Source organism: Gadus chalcogrammus, chromosome 6 (assembly GCF_026213295.1).
Source record: "Gadus chalcogrammus isolate NIFS_2021 chromosome 6, NIFS_Gcha_1.0, whole genome shotgun sequence".
Taxonomy (NCBI): domain Eukaryota; kingdom Metazoa; phylum Chordata; class Actinopteri; order Gadiformes; family Gadidae; genus Gadus; species Gadus chalcogrammus.
In genome coordinates this window covers 17805787-17824553 of record NC_079417.1, presented here as the reverse complement: position 1 = coordinate 17824553, position 18767 = coordinate 17805787, and the positions used below count along the sequence as shown (strand labels likewise).

At 48.5% G+C, this 18767-nt stretch overlaps 1 protein-coding gene across 4 annotated transcripts in view; it reads right to left on the bottom strand.

Annotated features, from left to right (window-relative positions):
• Positions 1 to 801: 801 nt before the first annotated feature.
• The window catches only part of LOC130384068 (fibroblast growth factor receptor 1-A-like), a 31663-nt gene continuing 13697 nt past the window's right edge, over positions 802 to 18767 (bottom strand). The window contains exons 6-18 of one of the 4 annotated variants that reach the window (XM_056592069.1): positions 18267 to 18390; positions 17439 to 17629; positions 16683 to 16833; positions 12628 to 12824; positions 11994 to 12139; positions 11709 to 11830; positions 9760 to 9870; positions 8700 to 8890; positions 8025 to 8147; positions 7302 to 7372; positions 6801 to 6938; positions 3793 to 3898; positions 802 to 3539 (exon numbers count right to left, since the gene is read on the bottom strand). In XM_056592069.1, coding sequence (XP_056448044.1) covers positions 3336 to 3539; positions 3793 to 3898; positions 6801 to 6938; positions 7302 to 7372; positions 8025 to 8147; positions 8700 to 8890; positions 9760 to 9870; positions 11709 to 11830; positions 11994 to 12139; positions 12628 to 12824; positions 16683 to 16833; positions 17439 to 17629; positions 18267 to 18390 — 1875 coding nt within the window. In that variant the 3' untranslated portion in view covers positions 802 to 3335. Of the gene's footprint in view, positions 3540 to 3792; positions 3899 to 6800; positions 6939 to 7301; positions 7373 to 8024; positions 8148 to 8699; positions 8891 to 9759; positions 9871 to 11708; positions 11831 to 11993; positions 12140 to 12627; positions 12825 to 15479; positions 15625 to 16682; positions 16834 to 17438; positions 17630 to 18266; positions 18391 to 18767 lie in introns of all 4 variants that reach the window. The other 3 variants (XM_056592070.1, XM_056592071.1, XM_056592072.1) reach the window with 3 other exon arrangements.

Genomic DNA, 18767 nt, shown 5'->3' with positions numbered 1-18767 from the left:
CTCGGTGACGTCGGTTCAGAGGAACGCGGTTCTAATAAACAGCTTTATTAGAACACAGGGCCGACACCTCCAGCCCACTGGTCTCTGAAAGAAATGATTGATGCATTAATCTGCAAAAGGAATCATAAAAACACCTTCCATACAGCGCACTTCATGTCAGATCCTTTTACAAGTTTGTTCATCTTGGTAATATTTGGTGAATATATTTGTTTTAAAAGGCTAAAATCACTGATCTTATCACATCGTAGGCCTATTAAGTATCATTCTCCCCCAGAGAGTATTTGAACAAGGAGAATCAAACTACTCGCGTGGTCGTATCAGCCCTTTAGATCCTGTCCCGTTTGTGGGTCCGATCAGATTAACAATATTTGGTGTATCCTCCTATTTATCTGGACTATGAAGGTCTGAAATGGCTCAAGTCTTCACATTTTCAAGTCAGGCTACGAAGTGAAATAGATGAGTGGAAATGCATAGCTTAACGTAGATCCAAAATCTTCCTTTATTAAAGCAACCTAAATCAGACATTAAACAGGGGTACGGACCAACAGTGTGTTGTTATGCTTATTTAAATGACTTTAAATCTCTTTCCTTCAAATTAAAGGAACGGGACTTAAGCTTGAATCCTTAAAAAATATCTCTGTTCAACAAATATACTTGGAACACGTTCAGCCTACATGCTTTGTATACAACACAGAAAAGCTAGAACATCCTTCTGCAAAAGAAGAAAAAATGGAGACGTCTGCCTCCTTTTCAAGAACAGTCTGGAGGAAACTGTTCACTGTTGAGTGATGTCAGATTATCCTCAGGAAAAACCTCGGTTTTAGTGGGGGCAGGTCTTTGAAAGCTATAGATCCATTGGCTTTATTAAGCAAAGACTTTATCAGCAGCTTAACCATTGAAAGTTTGGTAGGCGAGGAGACCGAGAGAGCTTAAATGATTCTGTACGTGAAAATGAATACCAAACGTTTTACTTTGTAATAGCAGTTATGAACTCATAACACACATGGTGCACTTCCAGACCGCACCCAGTACGTCTTTAACCAACACAAAGACACAATAAAGTGAGCCTCATCCTGTTTTTAAGCATTACCATTAAGTGCAGCTCTCCATTTATAAAAGTGCTGTATCTATTCTAGACAGCGACCTTTGTTCTTTCAAAGTCTGTACCTGTGCCATCTGTCCAAGGCTAATGCTTCCTCTTCTAATGGCACCCAGGATGGACACGCCATTAATCGGTCGTACGGCCAAGCTGCTTCAACCTGTGTATATTTGTGTTTCAATACACACACACACATGTATATATATAGCCCTCCTCATCACTCAACACTGCTCACAAAAACACGTATCACCACATTCAACAGGTTTCCAGGGAAAATCAAAGCAATGATCTAGTCTGCTAGGGAAATACATTTATTATTACTTTCATCAATTTACATTATTATACTTGTTGGTCGTTGTTGGATGGAGAAGCTAAACGATCAACAACACTAGAAATGCTCTCTTGGTTCCTGCAGGCCTCTCAACCTGGACATGACCGAGAGCTGCATGGCCCCCCCACCCTCCGTCCGTCTCTTGGTGATTAAACACAGCGTTGGGAGGGGGGGGCGCCTGTATCTCTTGTGTGGTAGGCCGTTGCGTGGCTACAGCCTTCTGGTGTGATGCATCAGCCAATGGCATGGGGCCAGCCGGAACGTGGCAGGCCTGGAGGCCTGGGGGATGAACGCCTCGGGCGCTGGGGCCACTCACGCCGCCATAAACGACATGTTTACGACCGGCCTGGGCGCCCGCGCCGCCAGCCGCTCAACGTCAAGCCAGCGCCGCATTATCATATTTAATCGTTCCCGGCAACCTGCGTTTAGATTGCTCCACGACTGTAGTGGCAGGGCGGCCCTCAGCGTGTAACACATGTCAGCTGATGTTTACCTACTAGACTTTATCAAGCTCAGTTCAAATCACCCGAAACTTTAGCAGCTGGTTTTTAATTTCTTTTATTTTCGATAGCATTTTATTTGAATGTAAACCTTTTTTAAACGGTGACTTACAGGTTTTTTGCAACTCCATCAAGTTGGAAAGGCAGCCGGTGTAACTGCTGTCAAAGCATTTACAATACGAAGTTTAGTCCATCACATTGAAGGCATGCACATGGAAGTGCACGTTGTTGACTGAAGATAAAACAAAGACGTGGCGTTCCTTTGACCGGCCAACAACCACACGTATATACACTGGAGACCAAGCGGGGTCACCAACCACCGCTCTGGGAATAAGACAAGAAATACAGGATATCATCTCTCCCACACACACACACACACACACACACACACACACACACACACACACACACACACACACACACACACACACACACACACACACACACACACACACACACACACACACACACACACACACACACACACACACACACGACTTTTTGAAGGACACTAAAACACAAAGCTTTGTTGTGTTGTAGAGGTAATAAAAAATACAAGTCCATGGAAACAAAACAACTGCTGGTCAACGTACTCACGGACGCAGCGATGTAGCGCAAAAAAATAAGCCGGGAGGAAGAGAAGACAGAAAAACAAAAACTGGCCAACATTTCCACAATATGGTACAATTATTTCATTATTTTCAGAGTATTTCCCTAAGGGCTTCGTTTTGTTTACGGATCAGACTGAAGCATCCTTGTACAAAAAGAAAAAAGCAATCAATTATGATATTAAAAAATAAGAGTACAGTGTAAATATATATTCATATTTATAATTTTCTACCTGTATTTACAAGAAGTTACTTTTGAATGAAACATGGACCTCTGTGTGTAAGGCAGTCCCGTCGCCTTGCTAATAGTACAGTCTCTGCAGTTCACCAGCAATGTAACACCAAACAATAAGCTGCAACACAACTTGCACCACCTTCACCATCGTCAGTCCTATGGTTCTCCTGACCAGTGGGGGGGGGGCAGAGCAGCACTCTGTAGAAAAATTAATGTTCCAGCGCTGGCCCACCGAGTAGCACGGTGCCCCCCCCTAATTGACATCGTAGCCAGCCCACCTCAGTCTGTGTGGGGGGAGCCAGGTAGTGGGAGTCATGCATCCGAGTCAAAGAAGCACCAGAGTTCCGGCATCGACCCCCCTAGGCCCTTGGGTCCGTGGTCCCCCCCCCTCCCCACCCAGCCCGCGCCTCTTCTGTGGCCGTCGCAGGACAGGAAGGACTCATGTGGGGGTAGCGGTGTGGGGGGGAGGGGGCTGGGTGGGAGGTGGCATGTGTCAGCGCCATGCCGACACACGCTTAGCGTTAGCGCTAGGCTAACGCTAGTGCTAATGCTAGTGTTAGCATTAGCGCTTCTTGACGGCGGCGCCGTTGGGGTGTGGCGGGAACTTGGGCAGGCAGGGCTCCTCGACGCCTGCGTCGTGGGAGAAGACAGAGTCCTCGCCAGAGGAGCAGGTGGAGCTGCGCGTGTCCGGGTAGCAGGTGGAGCTCCGCGTGTCCGGGTAGTTGGGGGAGTACTGGTCCACGCCCACCGACAGCTCCAGGTACTCCTGGAGGGAAGGCAACAAGAAAGAGAGGGGGAGAAGACGGTCACAGGTTTAGCCTCGCTCTGCGTTCCCCTCGGACGGTTTTAAGGAGAGCAACAAAGTGGAACGCGAACATGGATAGACCAATGAATGCTTCACATCTCAACACGCTTTTTTAAAGGGTGTCTAGATGGGGAGAATTCATGGGTAGAGAATCAAAAAGACTGCATAGAGAACTGATGAGACAGAAAGATGCAGCAGGGGCAGCAGGACCGACCTGGTTGGAGGTCATGGCCAGGCAGCGGTCCAGGTCCTCCACCAGCTGCTTGAAGGTGGGTCTGTGAGAGGGTACGGCGTTCCAGCAGTCCCTCATCATCATGTCCCTGCAGGTGGGAGGTATGGGAGGGGGCGGAGGTGGGGGGTGGAGGCAGGATGAGAAACATTTAGAGCAGGAAGTTTCACAATCGAAACGAGCCAAGATCGCACTAGCCGTTCCCACACCAGCCTCAATGATCTCATGGGCGTGCGTTAATGTGCCAACTTGTGTCAAATACTACATCAGAGTGTCAGAGATGATGGCTGCTGGGTCAGGATGTGGGCTTGTGTCAGGGATTAAGAATCTAACAGCACTGGTGGAACGAGCTCCCTGCTCACCAGCTTCCGCAAGAGACTCAAGGCTCACTGGTTCAGAGTTCACCTAGACTCTGCATAACTTCCCCCTTACCGCCCCAAACCCCCTCTTACACACTGTCTTTGGACTTAAAAATAGTACATAGCAGAGGCGATGTCAGCCCCTTTTACTGGGACACGTGCCCCAGTAAAATTCCAGTGACCATTATTAAATGAATGGGTTAGGAACCGGCAGGATTCATCAAGCGCATCTCCTGCTGCCTCGGGAGTCCCGAGTCGAGCCTGCCACTTACCAGCCAATCAAAAAAAGAAAAGGGATACATAATAGCCAATCAGAAAATAGCACTACTGTATCTAGGTAAGATTTAACGCAACATCCCATGAAAAAAGCAGTTATTCTGGAATCGTTCACGTGATTCTTCTTAATGTTACGTTGTAAACACAGTGGAAACCACGGCAGCTGGAAACATCAGCACAAAGTAAGTCATCCCCTGTTTTAACGTTACAACAAATTCACAACTTGTTTGACATAATCAATGACAACTTGATTGCTGTTAGAGAATGTTGCCCACATAATTTGCATCAGTTTTTCAATACTGAGGGTCTGTAGTCTTAATTTAGCAGCTAGATAGTTTTACAGCCTTACACACACACACACACACACACACACACACACACACACACACACACACACACACACACACACACACACACACACACACACACACACACACACACACACACACACACACGCAGAAAATTAGAGCACTGTAAAAGTTTAGGGATTTGTTTTGTGAAGCTGTCCTGTAAACGAAACATTAGCCTTCTGAAAAAACGATTCAGATCAGGAAATTTTCCATGAACAGAGGCAGAGGGAGAGGAGCAGTGAGGAGAGATGGGAAGGACGAGGGAGGTATGATAATTGCCCACATTAACGTTAACATTGATATTTATGCTGGTAATAGCCAACAATTGCTAGTTTGATGTGCTGTGATTTGATCAATGGTTTAATGGCAAACTTAAATAAGTTTGCTGCATTTCAAAATGTAGCCTATAATCTACAAAATCAGATGACTATAGGACCCTACAGTAAGTTCAATCGTTTTATCATTTAAAAAAAACAACCTGTAATCGCCTATCTGACGGTGGTGGCACTGTATTTATCAATTTTGCCATATCAATTTTGCCTATTTAGTTTTCTCTATACGGAAAACGGTAAGCTTCCCTGTTTAGTAGGAAAGCCTATGAAATGCATGCAGTGAGTATACTTAGGCCTATGTGGATGTTGCTGGCTAGTGGCTGCTACACTAATTGAGGAGCGAGGAGGAGGAGGAGGAGGAGGAGGAGGAGGAGAAGAAGGAAGAGGAGGAGGAGAGAGGGGAGAAAGAGCACAGGCTGGGCAGTCCAGGGCCAGGCAGGGGGAGGAGGAGGAGAGGCAGGCAAGAATCGGATGAGGACATGATGGGGGCTAGACGTAAAACTATTCAGAATATAGAGGAGGATATCTGTGACCTAGGAGAGATATATTTCTAGTCCATGTCGTTCTGCCAAATTTATGCTGTTTCCACACAGCTTGTAAATAAGTATACATGTGCATTTTAGATTTTACCATCTTGTTAGAGTTTGTTAGCGTAAGGCCCAACTTTCCTTAAAAGGGAGCATCCTGCATAATACTGCTTTAGATAAAAAGGTGAAGGTCATAAAGAGGTGTAGGTCATGAAGAGACTTTTTTTTATTTGTTTGTTAGTTACTTTATTTTCCTGAAATACTTATTTTAAATCTGGATTGAGGTTGAGGTAGCTAATAATCAGAGTCTTTCTTATCTTAATTTGTTGCAATCTTATTGTTTGTAAATCATCTTTGATTCTTTACCTTTATCAGTGCCTTAATATAGCCTACAGTATGACAGTGAGTGATGATAAGGATTTTGAAGCTCGTACATACCCTTCTGTAGCCGCCCATTTCATATTGTGCGCACATTAGTGTATTGGGAGTTGGGGGCCTGTGCCCCAGTAAAGCTCTTGATCTAGCAACGCCCCTGGTACATAGCATTGTGTAGCATCTTATCCTAGCTATCTTTGTTGTGTACGGGGAAGGGGTTAACCTAGCGATTGTAAGTACTTGGCACTTGGTTCTATGAACATCCGTACTGTACCAACAGCGGTATGTTGTTTCTCTTTCTTCTGACAAATGTACTTATTGCTTTGGATAAAAGCGTCTGCTAAATGCCTTAAATGTAAATGCAAGAGCCTCTCATCCCAATGAGGTGGTGCGAGGTGGTGTAGGTGGTTTGAGGTAGTGTAGGTGGTGTGAGGTGGTGTAGGTGGTGTGAGGTGCTTTGAGGTGGTGTGAGGTGGTGTAGGTGGTGTGAGGTGCTTTGAGGTGGTGTGAGGTGGTGTAGGTGGTGTGAGGAAGTGTGAGGAGGTGTAGGTGGTGTAGGGGGTGTAGGTGGTGTGAGGTGGTGTGAGGAAGTGTGAGGAGGTGTAGGTGGTGTAGGGGGTGTAGGTGGTGTGAGGTAGTGTAGGTGGTGTGAGGTGGTGTAGGTGGTGTAGGTGGTGTGAGATAGTGTAGGTGGTGTGGGTGGTGTAGGTGGTGTAGGTGGTGTAGGGGGTGTAGGGGGTGTGAGGTGGTGTGGGTGGCGTAGCGCGGCCTTACAGTTGGTGCGTGCAGGTGGAGGGCTTGTCCATGCGGTGCCCATCCTTCAGCAGCTTGAAGAGCTCCTCCACGGGGACCCCAGGGTAGGGGGAGCCCCCCAGGGTGAAGATCTCCCACAGCAGCACGCCAAACGACCAGCTGCCCAGCAGAAGGTCAAAGGTCAAACAGAGACACAGTGGAGTTGACCAGGGTCTGGACTCACACCACAGGCAGAGCTCCTCATGCTAGGCGGGGATATGGGTGGGATTTCTCTGTTGTACTTCAACAATAGTGAATTTTCTGTTACTGGACCCCAAACTTTGTGATGCAAGTTATTTTTGGAAAAGTGCAAAATACATTGTATTATACTCATTACGAGTAGTGTGTTACTGTTAGTGTGTTACTGTGAGTGTGTGACTGTCAGTGTGGTTGTGTGGGAGTGTGACGGTTGGTGTGTGACGGTCAGCGTGTTACCGTCGTTTAGTGTGTTACTGCGAGTGTGTTACGGTGCTGGAGACTCACACATCACTCTGGTGGGTGTAGATGCGGTCGAACAGGGCTTCAGGTGCCATCCACTTGACTGGCAGGCGGCCCTGGGGGATAAACAACGACAAGTCAGAAGATCGTGGACCAGCACGGCCCAAAACCTCTGCACGGGAGCTTCCCTCCATATCCTCAGAGTTTTACAGAAGGTTTTTGTAGCTTCTAGGGACCAGCAGTATGAGCAGCTTCAGACAGCAGGCCTACTAAAGGACGGTGAAGATGTGGAGCTTCACACAAACCATGTAGACCCTAAGGATTCTTTGGGGCGTTAAACCAATACCTCACAAAAAGTACATTTGTGGAACAGAGATAATTTTTAGGGATTCTAGCTTCATATCCCATTCGTACTTTTAAGGAACAGAACTTAAATTGACTTATGGCGCTGTAGTTAAGCAAGCTCTTTGATCTACGTCAAGCTGTACATTTCCACTCATCTATTTCTCTTTGTAGCCTGACTTGATGTGAAGACTTGGGTCAACCACCGTCGTCAAGTATATTTCAGACCTTCATGGTCCGGATGAATTGGAGGAACCACCAAATATTTTACATCTGATCGCACACCAACAGTGGACAGGATCAGATGGGCTGATACAAGAGTAGTGTTACAGCCTGTCCCGGGGACCGAGAAGGTCCCCGGGACTCACGTGTGGAGCCCTTGCTGATCACTTGGTCAGTAGGGGGGTCAGAGAGGGGTCAGCTCACGTTGGTGGTCTTCTTGTAGTAGTCGATGTGGTGGATGTCGCGGGCCAGGCCAAAGTCTGCGATCTTCATCACGTTGTCGTCGGTTACCAAGACGTTACGAGCAGCCAGATCCCTGTGGATACACTGCGCACACACAAACACACACACAATCTTTAATGGCGTGAATCAATAGTGGGATGTCACTAGTGGGATGTACTGGGACAGTATTATTATACTGGGATGTACTTGGACAGTATTATTATAGTGGGATGCACTGGGACAGTATTATTATAGTGGGATGGACTGGGACAGTATTATTATAGATGCACTGGGACAGTATTATTACAGTGGGCTGACTGGGACAGTATTATTATAGATGCACTGGGACAGTATTATTATAGTGGGATGTACTGGGACAGTATTATTATAGATGTACTGAGGCAGTATTGTTATAGTGGGATGCACTGGGACAGTATTATTATAGTGGGGGGTACTGGGACAGTATTGTTATAGTGGGATGCACTGGGACAGTATTATTATAGTGGGGGGTACTGGGACAGTATTGTTATAGTGGGATGTACTGGGACAGTATTGTTATAGTGGGATGCACTGGGACAGTATTATTATAGTGGGATTTAGTGGGACAGTATTATTCTAGGGTGAGGTGTTGGGACATGACATTGGGGGGGCGTGTACCTTCTTGGAGGACAGGTACTCCATGCCGCGGGCCACCTGGTAGGCGCAGGAGACCAGGTCCTTGATGGACATGTTCTCCACGGGCACCTGGTCCGGGTTGTAGCAGTACTCCATGCCGGGGGGCCGCCGGGCCCGCAGGTACTCCCTGAGGTTCCCCTTCGACGCAAACTCAACGATCACGTAGAGCGGGCCTGTGGACAGGGGGGTCCGTGAGGGCAGGGGAGTCAATCGATACACTGATGATCACTTCCTCTAGTGACACCCGATCGTGCCCCTGCATTTATTTATTCGCTGACTTTAAGATGGATACTTTATATACTTTTATAATTAGATATAAGGTAAGTGTGTAGAATATCCATCCCGCTGGGATAGGTTACGGTTATTTTATGATTTCAGATCCTGCGGTCCGTCTCTTCAGGTAACTCCCTGGACAGAACATCTGCTGAAGGCCTCCATATGAATGTGAGTTGGGCGGCCTTGCTGCCGTCAGAACGCAGCAAGGGAACACTAAGTCAGAGCGCGCTGCTCCGTAGCGCACGGTGACACCGCACGACTGCAGGATCCCAAACACAAACCTTCACAGCCCTGCTCATTGATACTCTGCAGTGAAAAGTGTGACCGAAGCCACAGGGCTGTTTACTCTAGATAAGACGTTTCAATGCAGACAGCAGATAAGGCCTGGAGGAATGTGGTCAATAGTGCCGGGTGGACGGGAGGTTCACTGGAGGTCAGTCGCCCCCGCCCCCCGGCAGCCCGGGGCTGGAGAACAGTGCCAGGCCTTGTCAGGGATGATTTCAGAGATATGGGAGCCCTGGAAGCAGCTGTGTTCATCATCAAACCCCAGAGCTTAGATGCTGGCTGCCAGAAGGCTCATGGTCTAAACATGTGTTTAGTACAAGTGCTGGGAATCAGGAGCTGGCTTTGCGAACGTGCCATGTGCACAAAGGCCCGACGCCAGCTCCTTCTCCGCTGTCCTTTTCAGGAGAGGAGTTTCCAAAGGTCACGCACACACGAGGGTAAACGCGCGAGTGGGTCTCCCCGTCCCTAGCTTATCACTCACCGTCCTGCGTGCAGGCTCCCAGCAGGTTGATGATGTTCTTGTGCTTGCCGATGATCTTCATCATCTCCATCTCCGAGATGAGGTCCGACAGGTCCTTCTCGGTGGCGTCCGCTGCACACAGAGGGGAGGAGAAGTGCAGAACTTTAGCTGAAGGACAACACAGACCCACACGGTATCAAGAGTCGTCAGGGTTTGGGAACACAACTTAAGTCTATTGACTTCCTTCAAGCGGATTTCATGGGAGGAGTATATTACCCACCTGGCTGCTAGACCAACCAACGATGAAGTGAGGGAGTTGAGGACTTTAAGGATTTTGTTGACTACCGATAAAAAAACCAAAAGGGAGGGGGGGCAGCATTCAGCACTGCACAGACTTTCCAAGGCTTAGCTCATTTTGAGATAAGTATTAACATACTTGGGAGTGTGCTTGGACGATGGCTGGTTCAACCAGCCTCACCTGGCTGAGTCTGATTTGACTCTGGGGCTGGGTGAGGCTGCACACCTGCTTTACATTGAGTAATCAGTGTGCACAGTTTAAGGCCCCGTTTACACGAAGGGAAAACGCAGATATTTTCACACGGTTTGGCCTCTCATTTACACGAAAACGCAGTTTTTGTCACAGAAAACGATCATTTCTAAAAACTCCGGCCAAAGTGGAGATTTCTGAAAACGCCGGTTACGTGTTGTCGTGTCAACGGGTAGAAACGGGGTTTTAGGTTCTGAAACGTAACATTATGCGCCAGGAAATGCTTAACGTCATATGAGCGCCCTATGTTTACAGTTTGCTTGTTACAGGAAGACGCTCGTGTTATTCGTTGTTGTTGATTCTGATGATTCTGATTGGCTTGCATGGCTTTATCCTTCTCCCTACACTGCCGCCCATAGGTTTGGCATAGTTATAATGTCCCAACGGCGTATTTATCCGTTTTGATGTAAACGACAACTTTTTTGAAAACGATGTTGTGTGCACAATGTTATTTTTGAAAACGGAGGGGGGGAAATATTTGTTTCTATAAATACCCTGCTACGTATAAACGTGGCCTAAACCAGCCATCACAACACACACTCAAGCAGATCTTCTGGATGGCAGTGGAGCACCCTTGCCATGTTCATTTCCACACCATTGCAATAAACCAGATTTAACCCCATCCCCCTGTGGCCCATGTTTTGAGGAGCCCAGAAAGTCACCTAGGTGGAGTGTGGCAGACACCTAGGCCGCATGTAGTAATTGACTTTGCTACAATATACTACGTTTTATGATCCTGGTGTCCATCACTTACAATCAGATAAACATTAGATCCCCAGAACCAAAGTCCCCAAGCAGAGAAGAGGGCTCCTTAATGAGATGAAGCCAGCGGGTAAGACCCGGCTACGTCTCTCCAGGAGACCTCCTCCCGATCTGCTCAGGTGGCGCTGCTGAAACCCGACCTCCCAGCAGCAGACACTCAAAAGGCAGCGGCCTCATAAAAAATCCCTCCCCGTGTGGGGGAGCTCAGGAACGCCGTTCCCCTCGTATTAAATGTCAAGGGCTCTCAGACTCCAGCAGGCCCCTCCTAGGGCACCACGGCCACATCTGGGGACTCCCAACTGAGAGTCATTGTTTTTGGAATATCCTCGTTATTTGACCCATTTATGTGTGAGGATTGATTTTGATCACTGGTGAATCCCTTGAGTCGTCACCAAGACCCTTAAACGGAGTACTTTACAAACCCTCATTCCACTCAGCTTCATCCATCAAACAGTGCGACAGAAGAGGATACTTTTTACATGGCTTACATTAGATAAAAAAACAAGACACACGATATCCAGTTATAGCAGACATAGAAAAACAGCCTGCAAAGTACACCAGAATATTTCGCACCTAATGTAACACCAAATTGTTATTTTCAATAACAAACAGCTCATCCATCTCCGCTAGTGAACACAAGTAGCCGCAGCTCATCACTTACACTTAAGCATCTTGACGGCCACCTTGGTGACGCGGTTGGGCTTCTCCTTGTCCAGGCCCAGGGCCTCTCCCATCACCACCTGGCCGAAGCAGCCCTCCCCCAGACGCTTACCCATCACCAGCCTGTATGGGGCAGACAGAGGGGGAAGAAGGGAGGGGACGGGGGGGTTACAGGGGACTGCAGGAATGACCCTTGGATCCCAATCTTGTTCCTATCCAATCAGAATGGATCTGCAGCGGCTTCCTCAGGTGTAGTGAAGCCCCGCCACCTCCCGCCGGTGCGCACCTTTCGCGGGACAGTTCCCAGCGGGGGTCCTGGGGCAGCTCGTACTCCGAGACCCCCGACAGCATGGGGGAGCCGCTGGAGGAGAGGCGGGAGGGCCGCACCAGCATGACCCCCGAGTGGATGGAGGAGCTGGAGTCCACAGACACCTGCAGGAAGGAACACGCACATTACTTCCTGTTCGGGGAGGCCGCACCGCAAGGGGAGGGGCTTATCAGAGTGACAGGCAGAAGAGGGAGGGGCATATGGAGGTGAAGGGGGCGGGTACTCTAGAATCATGTCTTTAGTCTTAGAAAGGTTTCAACTGTGAAAGATACAAGAAGTCTGCTTACGAGATGAGGGTGTTAAACTGGCAAAACATTTGAGCAATGACGAGTTAATATGTATAATGTAATATCCATACCCACCTGGTTGACCTACCTGCCACAAACCAACTCAGAGATTCGCAATGAATCGGGAAGCCCTACGAATAAAGGTTCATTCAAACCCAGCTACCATGCAGACTACCAGGTACACTCCCATGGAAACATACCCCATAAAACCAAAATGTTTTTCAGAAACGATGCACAGGGAGGGAGGGAGACAGGAAGAGGGGGGGTGAGAAGGAAGTAGGTTTGCAAACCCCCTATCTACTTTCTGTTACCTGTCTGCGCAGCGGGATGCTCTTAGCCAGCTTGTGGACGGCCAGCTGCCCGCTGAAGTCGCTCTTCTTGGAGGTGGTGCGCATCTTGAAGAGCACCACCGTGGCCACCATCACGGCGATGATGAAGAAGCCCACGCAGTAGATCACCACCTCCAGGTAGGTGTGGTTGGCGGGGGGGTAGTGGGGGACCGCTGTGGGGGGGGGGGGGGGCAGGCGGGGGGGGGAGGGGAAGAGGCAGGGGTCAGTGGGGGGGGAGGGGTCAACATTGCAGACAGCTATGAAATGCCTTCGCAATAAAACCACACACACGAGAACACAAGCTAAGTGAACCACACACACACTCACTATAACGCGCGCTAAGAAAACCACACACACACACTATAACACGCGCTAAGAAAACCACACACACTCACTATAACACGCGCTAAGAAATCCACACACACTCACTATAACACGCGCTAAGAAAACCACACACACTCATTATAACACGCGCTAAGAAAACCTCACACACACACTATAACACGCGCTAAGGAATCCACACACACTCACTATAACACGCGCTAAGAAAAGCACACACACTCACTATAACACGCGCTAAGAAAACCACACACACTCATTATAACACGGGCTAAGAAAAGCACACACACACACTATAACACGCGCTAAGAAAACCACACACACTCACTATAACACGGGCTAAGAAAAGCACACACACTATAACACACACACGCCAAGAAAACCACACACACACTAAGACCACACACACACACACTAAGAAGACCAGAGCCATAGACACACGCGGTACGGGGGACAGAAGAAGCGTTCTCTGTGCTGAACACCAGCGATGTGAATCAGAGGTCAGCTGAAAGCTCGACAGACTGTCACCAACGGTAACACAAACAATAAATCATCCAAAGATGTGCAATGGCTCTGGTGTTCTGTGTCGGAGGTACACACCCAACAACAAACATCCACACAAACATAATAATATAACTAAATGAATAGTATCAACTATTATCTTACATAGCAAGCTATACTACTACAGCTCAGACTATTTGCCTAACAAATGTCCCATTCTGAAACCCTTTAACATAATAAAAAAATAAAAATATATTTTGTTTCTTAAAAAGAGTGTGTTTGCGTCATCATGACTACAATGCTTGTCACAAGATCCATATTGTATATATTTTATTTGGAATAAATTAAAATAAGAATAATTTTTTTGAAATCAGTTTAAGAATCAAATCCAGAATGTTTTTTTCCTCCCATTAGGTGAAATCACCAACATTTATTTGCATTATCCTCAAGGTGTAGCAGTTTTTAGTATAGAAAGAATCGGGTGTGCCCCTTGGTAAGGTTGTCTTCAGAAATGTTGTTATATAAATACTTATATATATATATATATGAATACAAGGTAAAAGGAAAAATAAATTATACTATTTACATTTTGTTGCAACTTCATGTTGGTTGCAACAAAATAAGTAGCTCACTGTATTTAAAACAGAATCTTTAAAGGTGAAGTATGATTCAGTGGCATCTAGACTGAGGTTGAAGACCGAAACAAACTGAATACCCCCTCAAAGGGTCATAGTTCATAGCTATCAAGGAAAATAGCGATTATATAAAAGACTGAAGCACGTCTTCTCTACTGAAACACGGTGGTGCAACATGGCGGCTCTGTCAAAGAGGACCCTCTTTGCAGTAGGTAGATATTATAGGCTCATCCTAAGGTAACAGTCAGTGGGATTTATCCCTTATTAAAATACCTTTGAATATTACAGTACATTTCTGCCAGGTCCATTCCTCTAGAGATGCCACTTTATTCTGTACACCTTTAAATAAACATGTGATTGTCATCCTGTATTAATTACGTTATTTAAAACATATTAACCAGTTATAACAAATATAAATTATATATTATATATTGCCCAAAAGAAGAGCTAGGTAAAGGAATAAAGAGTCTTAATATTTGTTAGCTATTTTCTATGCAGACCAAGCAGTCCATGCCTCACAAGCCAACGCTACAACTTGTAAACAATGTTTAGATGGATTTTACTTTATTCAAACTGCAGCGAGGGCCAAGGGGTCACACCGAGGATTCTCTCTTCCCGCCCACCACTACACCCCAAAGTAACACGGCAACACAAGCGGCCCACGCTTGTGTGAACAGCCCCTGAGTGACAAGCCGCTTGATAATTGGACAAATGCCCGCTGGCAGCTCGGAGACACCGCAGCGGGCCAATTATCAGAGCCGACCGCTGTGTGCACAGCAGGAAATGACATCAGAGATCTGTCATTTGCGGGGCTTGTCAAAGGCTGTTATCGTTAAAAATAACCCTGAATGAAATCCAATGTAAACACCAATTAAAAGGGCAGAATGGGAGACACCGTTTTGAATAAAATTCACAGCAGAACCGACCAACAAACCATCAGTTACTTTTCTTAAATGCCACGCTACACCTGGCAGTGATCAGGTCAACAACCTGGTTATTGCCCCCCCCCCCCCCCCGTACAGGACTTCTACTACCCCTAAGAGATGTAACCAAGTGGGTTGTTGGGCAGCCTGTGTTTCGATTAAATAAAACCAACATGAGCCGTGCTCTCCCATCCAGAGGGTCTGGGCCGAGCACAGGTCCAGTTGAGAGGGGCAGGAGAGGAAGGGGATCAGGGTAACCCTGCACTGGCTTCCTGTCACATGACCCAGCAGAGCAGGGGTTTCCAACGACAGCCCTGCTCTGCCCCATGTGACGGGGGACAGCCAGGCAAAGGGGGAGGGGGGGGGGGGGGGGGGGGGGGAAGGAGGAGGCGGTGGAGAGGCGAGGGAGCGCAGGGAGAACCACCAATACCTTCAAAGACGTTCAACCATGCAGTGTGATGAGAGAACCCGATAGAATTGCCCGCCAAGCAGGTATACTCCCCAGCGTCATCAAAAGACACATTCCTCAGTTGGAGGACTTCCATCTCCTTGTCCGTGGTGTTAAGGCCAGCGGTCTGGAGACGTAACGAGAGGAGGCGAACCAAGAGGCCCAGGAGCAGAGGAGGAGAGGAGAGGGAAAGGAGAGTCATCCGTTAGAAAGGGCGAGAAGAGGGGAATACCGGAAAGGGAACAGGGGGGGAACCAAGAGCCTTCCCAGAACTCCTGGGTCCGACAGCGACTCGCCCACAAGTTAGTTTCACCCAGAGCCCCCCCCCCCCCCCCCCCCCCCATATGGGGGGGGGGGGGTGGGGGTGTAAGCCCTGTAAGAGGAGAAGCGGAGTTAAGCCGAGGCAGCGCGATGCCTCACTGGGCCGCCCGTCTCACCCTACACCGGGCCGCCAGTCTCACCCCACCACCGCTGCTCTCCAGCCCCAGATGAACACCATCCCCCGGGCCCATCTCTGCATGCAGGAGACGGCCAGCATGGAAAGAACCGCAGCAGAACAGGAGTAAAAGCTGCCATATTGGAGGGAAACACAGAGGAGACGAACAGAAGGGAAAGAAAGACAGACAGAGAGGGAGACCACAAGAGGAAGAGGTGGCACATAGAGAGAGAGACAGACAGACAGTCAAAAAGAAAGTCAGACAGACAGAGAGAGAGGCAAAGACAGAGGGACAGAGACGGCGGCAGAGAGAGAGAGACAGACAGAGAGACAGACCGAGGCAGAGAAAGAGAGCAAGAGACAGAGAGTGCTAGGTAGAGAGTGTGTGAGAGGTGAGCGGGGTAGGAGAGCGAGAGTAATGGAGCAGGATGGCAGACAGAGAGGCCCTTATTAGGTGGGCACTGCGCCGGCACGGGGCAAGAATGAGAGCAGACTCCAACATAAACCAGCAACTAAACACTTTCAACTGTTCTGCTGGGAATTTTCCATAGCGTCATTTACAGTCAGGATGAAAAACGAGGTAGGAGGGGGGGAGGGAGGCAGAGCAAGATGGAGGGAGGCAGGGAGGAGAGAAACAGCCACATGGGCAGGTTGTCTCTAGCGTGGGGCCCCTAACTCGCCAGGTGTGGCCCCGGTGCGGGCGTGGCCGCGGTGTGGGCGTGTGCGTGCGCTCCAGCGGACCGGTTTACCTGTGGGGTGCCAGCGGGTGACCGTCAGCCAGGCCGACTGATTGGCCTCGCCTATATAATTGGACACTTTACAAATATACTCGCCGCTCTCCTCCTCAGTCACATTGTAGAGCGTCAGCACCTGGGTGTCCGAGCTATTGACCCCAGAATGCTGGAGGAGGGGGGGGGGGGGGGGACACAGGGCAGCACGGACACAACATCACATCAACGCTGGCAGAGACAGTAAGAGATGAGCAGGTCTGTCGTTGTGCTGGGCGGTCGCTTCTCAGAAGGGATGGCACTAAATTGTAAACAGTACATGCAGCATTTATAAACATCAAGGCAAAATCACCACGTCCACTTACATATAAATTAACAAAACATTGTGTTACGTCTTTCTCGTTGAATAGCGGTCAACATCAGTAACAATGTGATGCTTCTTAAGCCTCTCGTTTGGCTTGTGATCGCATGGTTTTCACCAAGACGTCATTGTAACCAATGGTAGTTTAGAAGGTCTTCATAAGCAATCAATGAGTTTATAACCCTTGTTCCTCATCACTTAAAGCAGGTTCGGAAGTCCTTTCTCAGCATTCTATCAACCCTCAACATTTCTTAGCAGTCATTTGACTTAATTCTTAGCAAAGGTTTAATGAAAGCAAATATATAAAAAGACGTCTTTCTTAACAATCCACGAAAGTTGAGACCCTCTTTGTGCACGTTTGTCCCGAGCAGACTAACATCTGTGTTCCCCCCCCTCCACGGAGGGTGTGCTCCTACCTTAAGCACCCGGACGTAGGGCAGCTTGTCGGGGCCCAGGCGGCTCCCGTTCACCTCGATGTGCTTCAGCCACTGGATGTGGGGCTGGGGGTCGCTGAACACCTTGCACTCAAACTCCACGTCGCTGCCCACCACCACCGTGCGGTTGGCGGGCAGGCCGGCCTGTAGGATGGGCCTGTGGGGGGAGCGCTCTGGAGGGGGGGGGGGGGGGGGCAGAGAGGGAACACACACACGTTCAACACGCAGCCCTGTTAAAGCAGACCACGGTGGTCTCACACAAACAAACGCGTTGTAATGCCCTCCGTTTCTATGAAACCTGGTCCACATTACGATGGCGGATTGAGATTGCAAGGCGAGGTCTGGCGTTCAGAATCAGATCGGTTGTGAGGTCACCAGAGACGCAGGCTGCATGCAGAGCTCAGGAAGTGAGCGTGGCTGCTTCCTCAGCGCTAAACGCTGCGCGTAATTACGGAGATTAACCAAGAAACGGAGTCAAGAGGCAGATTTAGAACCAACCCTTGGAATGTTTGAAGTCATTTTGAAGACGATATATTCAAAATGAGTGTGATGGGGGGATGGGGGGGGATCAGTAAACTCAAACTAGCTCCACAGTGGCAAATGACAGCACTTGTTGCTCCAAACAACAGCTAGGGGCGGACTAGTAGTCTGGTGAGGTCACATAGAGAGCACCCTACCAGACCTCGGCGTAGATCAGGACCCGGGCCCTGGGGTCTCTGATTGGGCAGGGAGGAAGCAGCTTGCTGGAACATTGCATTGCTTTTCAAAGCTGGAAATTAGGTTTCCTAGTTTTTCCCCGTCAGTCCTTACCCACGACGTCGAGCTGGTAGGTGTGGTTGAGGCTGCCGTGCTGGTTCTCCACCACACAGGTGTAGTTCCCCTTGTCAGAGGGGACCACCGACTCCATGATGATGGTCCACATGTGGTCGCGCACCTGGAGGTCCAAACGTCACACAGAGACTTTAAAAGGAAGCTCCTTGGTTGGGCAACGGCTTCGAGAACAATAACAGCACAGGTTCTTTCACATTTCTCTGGTGAACTGTTGAAACAAAGTAATTACACTTGGGCCGAAAGGATGAAAAGTCCTTAAGTATACTGAAGACGTGAAAGATTATTCTTCAGTCCATCGCCTCAATTACAGCATTCCAACACACACACACACACACACACACACACACACTTGTAAGGGTTACTTCATGTCTGCAGTAAAGTGTTGCACTCTCCTTTTTTGTCAGAGCCAAGTTATAATTTTTCTTCCATAAATCTGCCGAGACCGGCGGAGCGTGATTAAACCAACAAAACCTCAGAGGC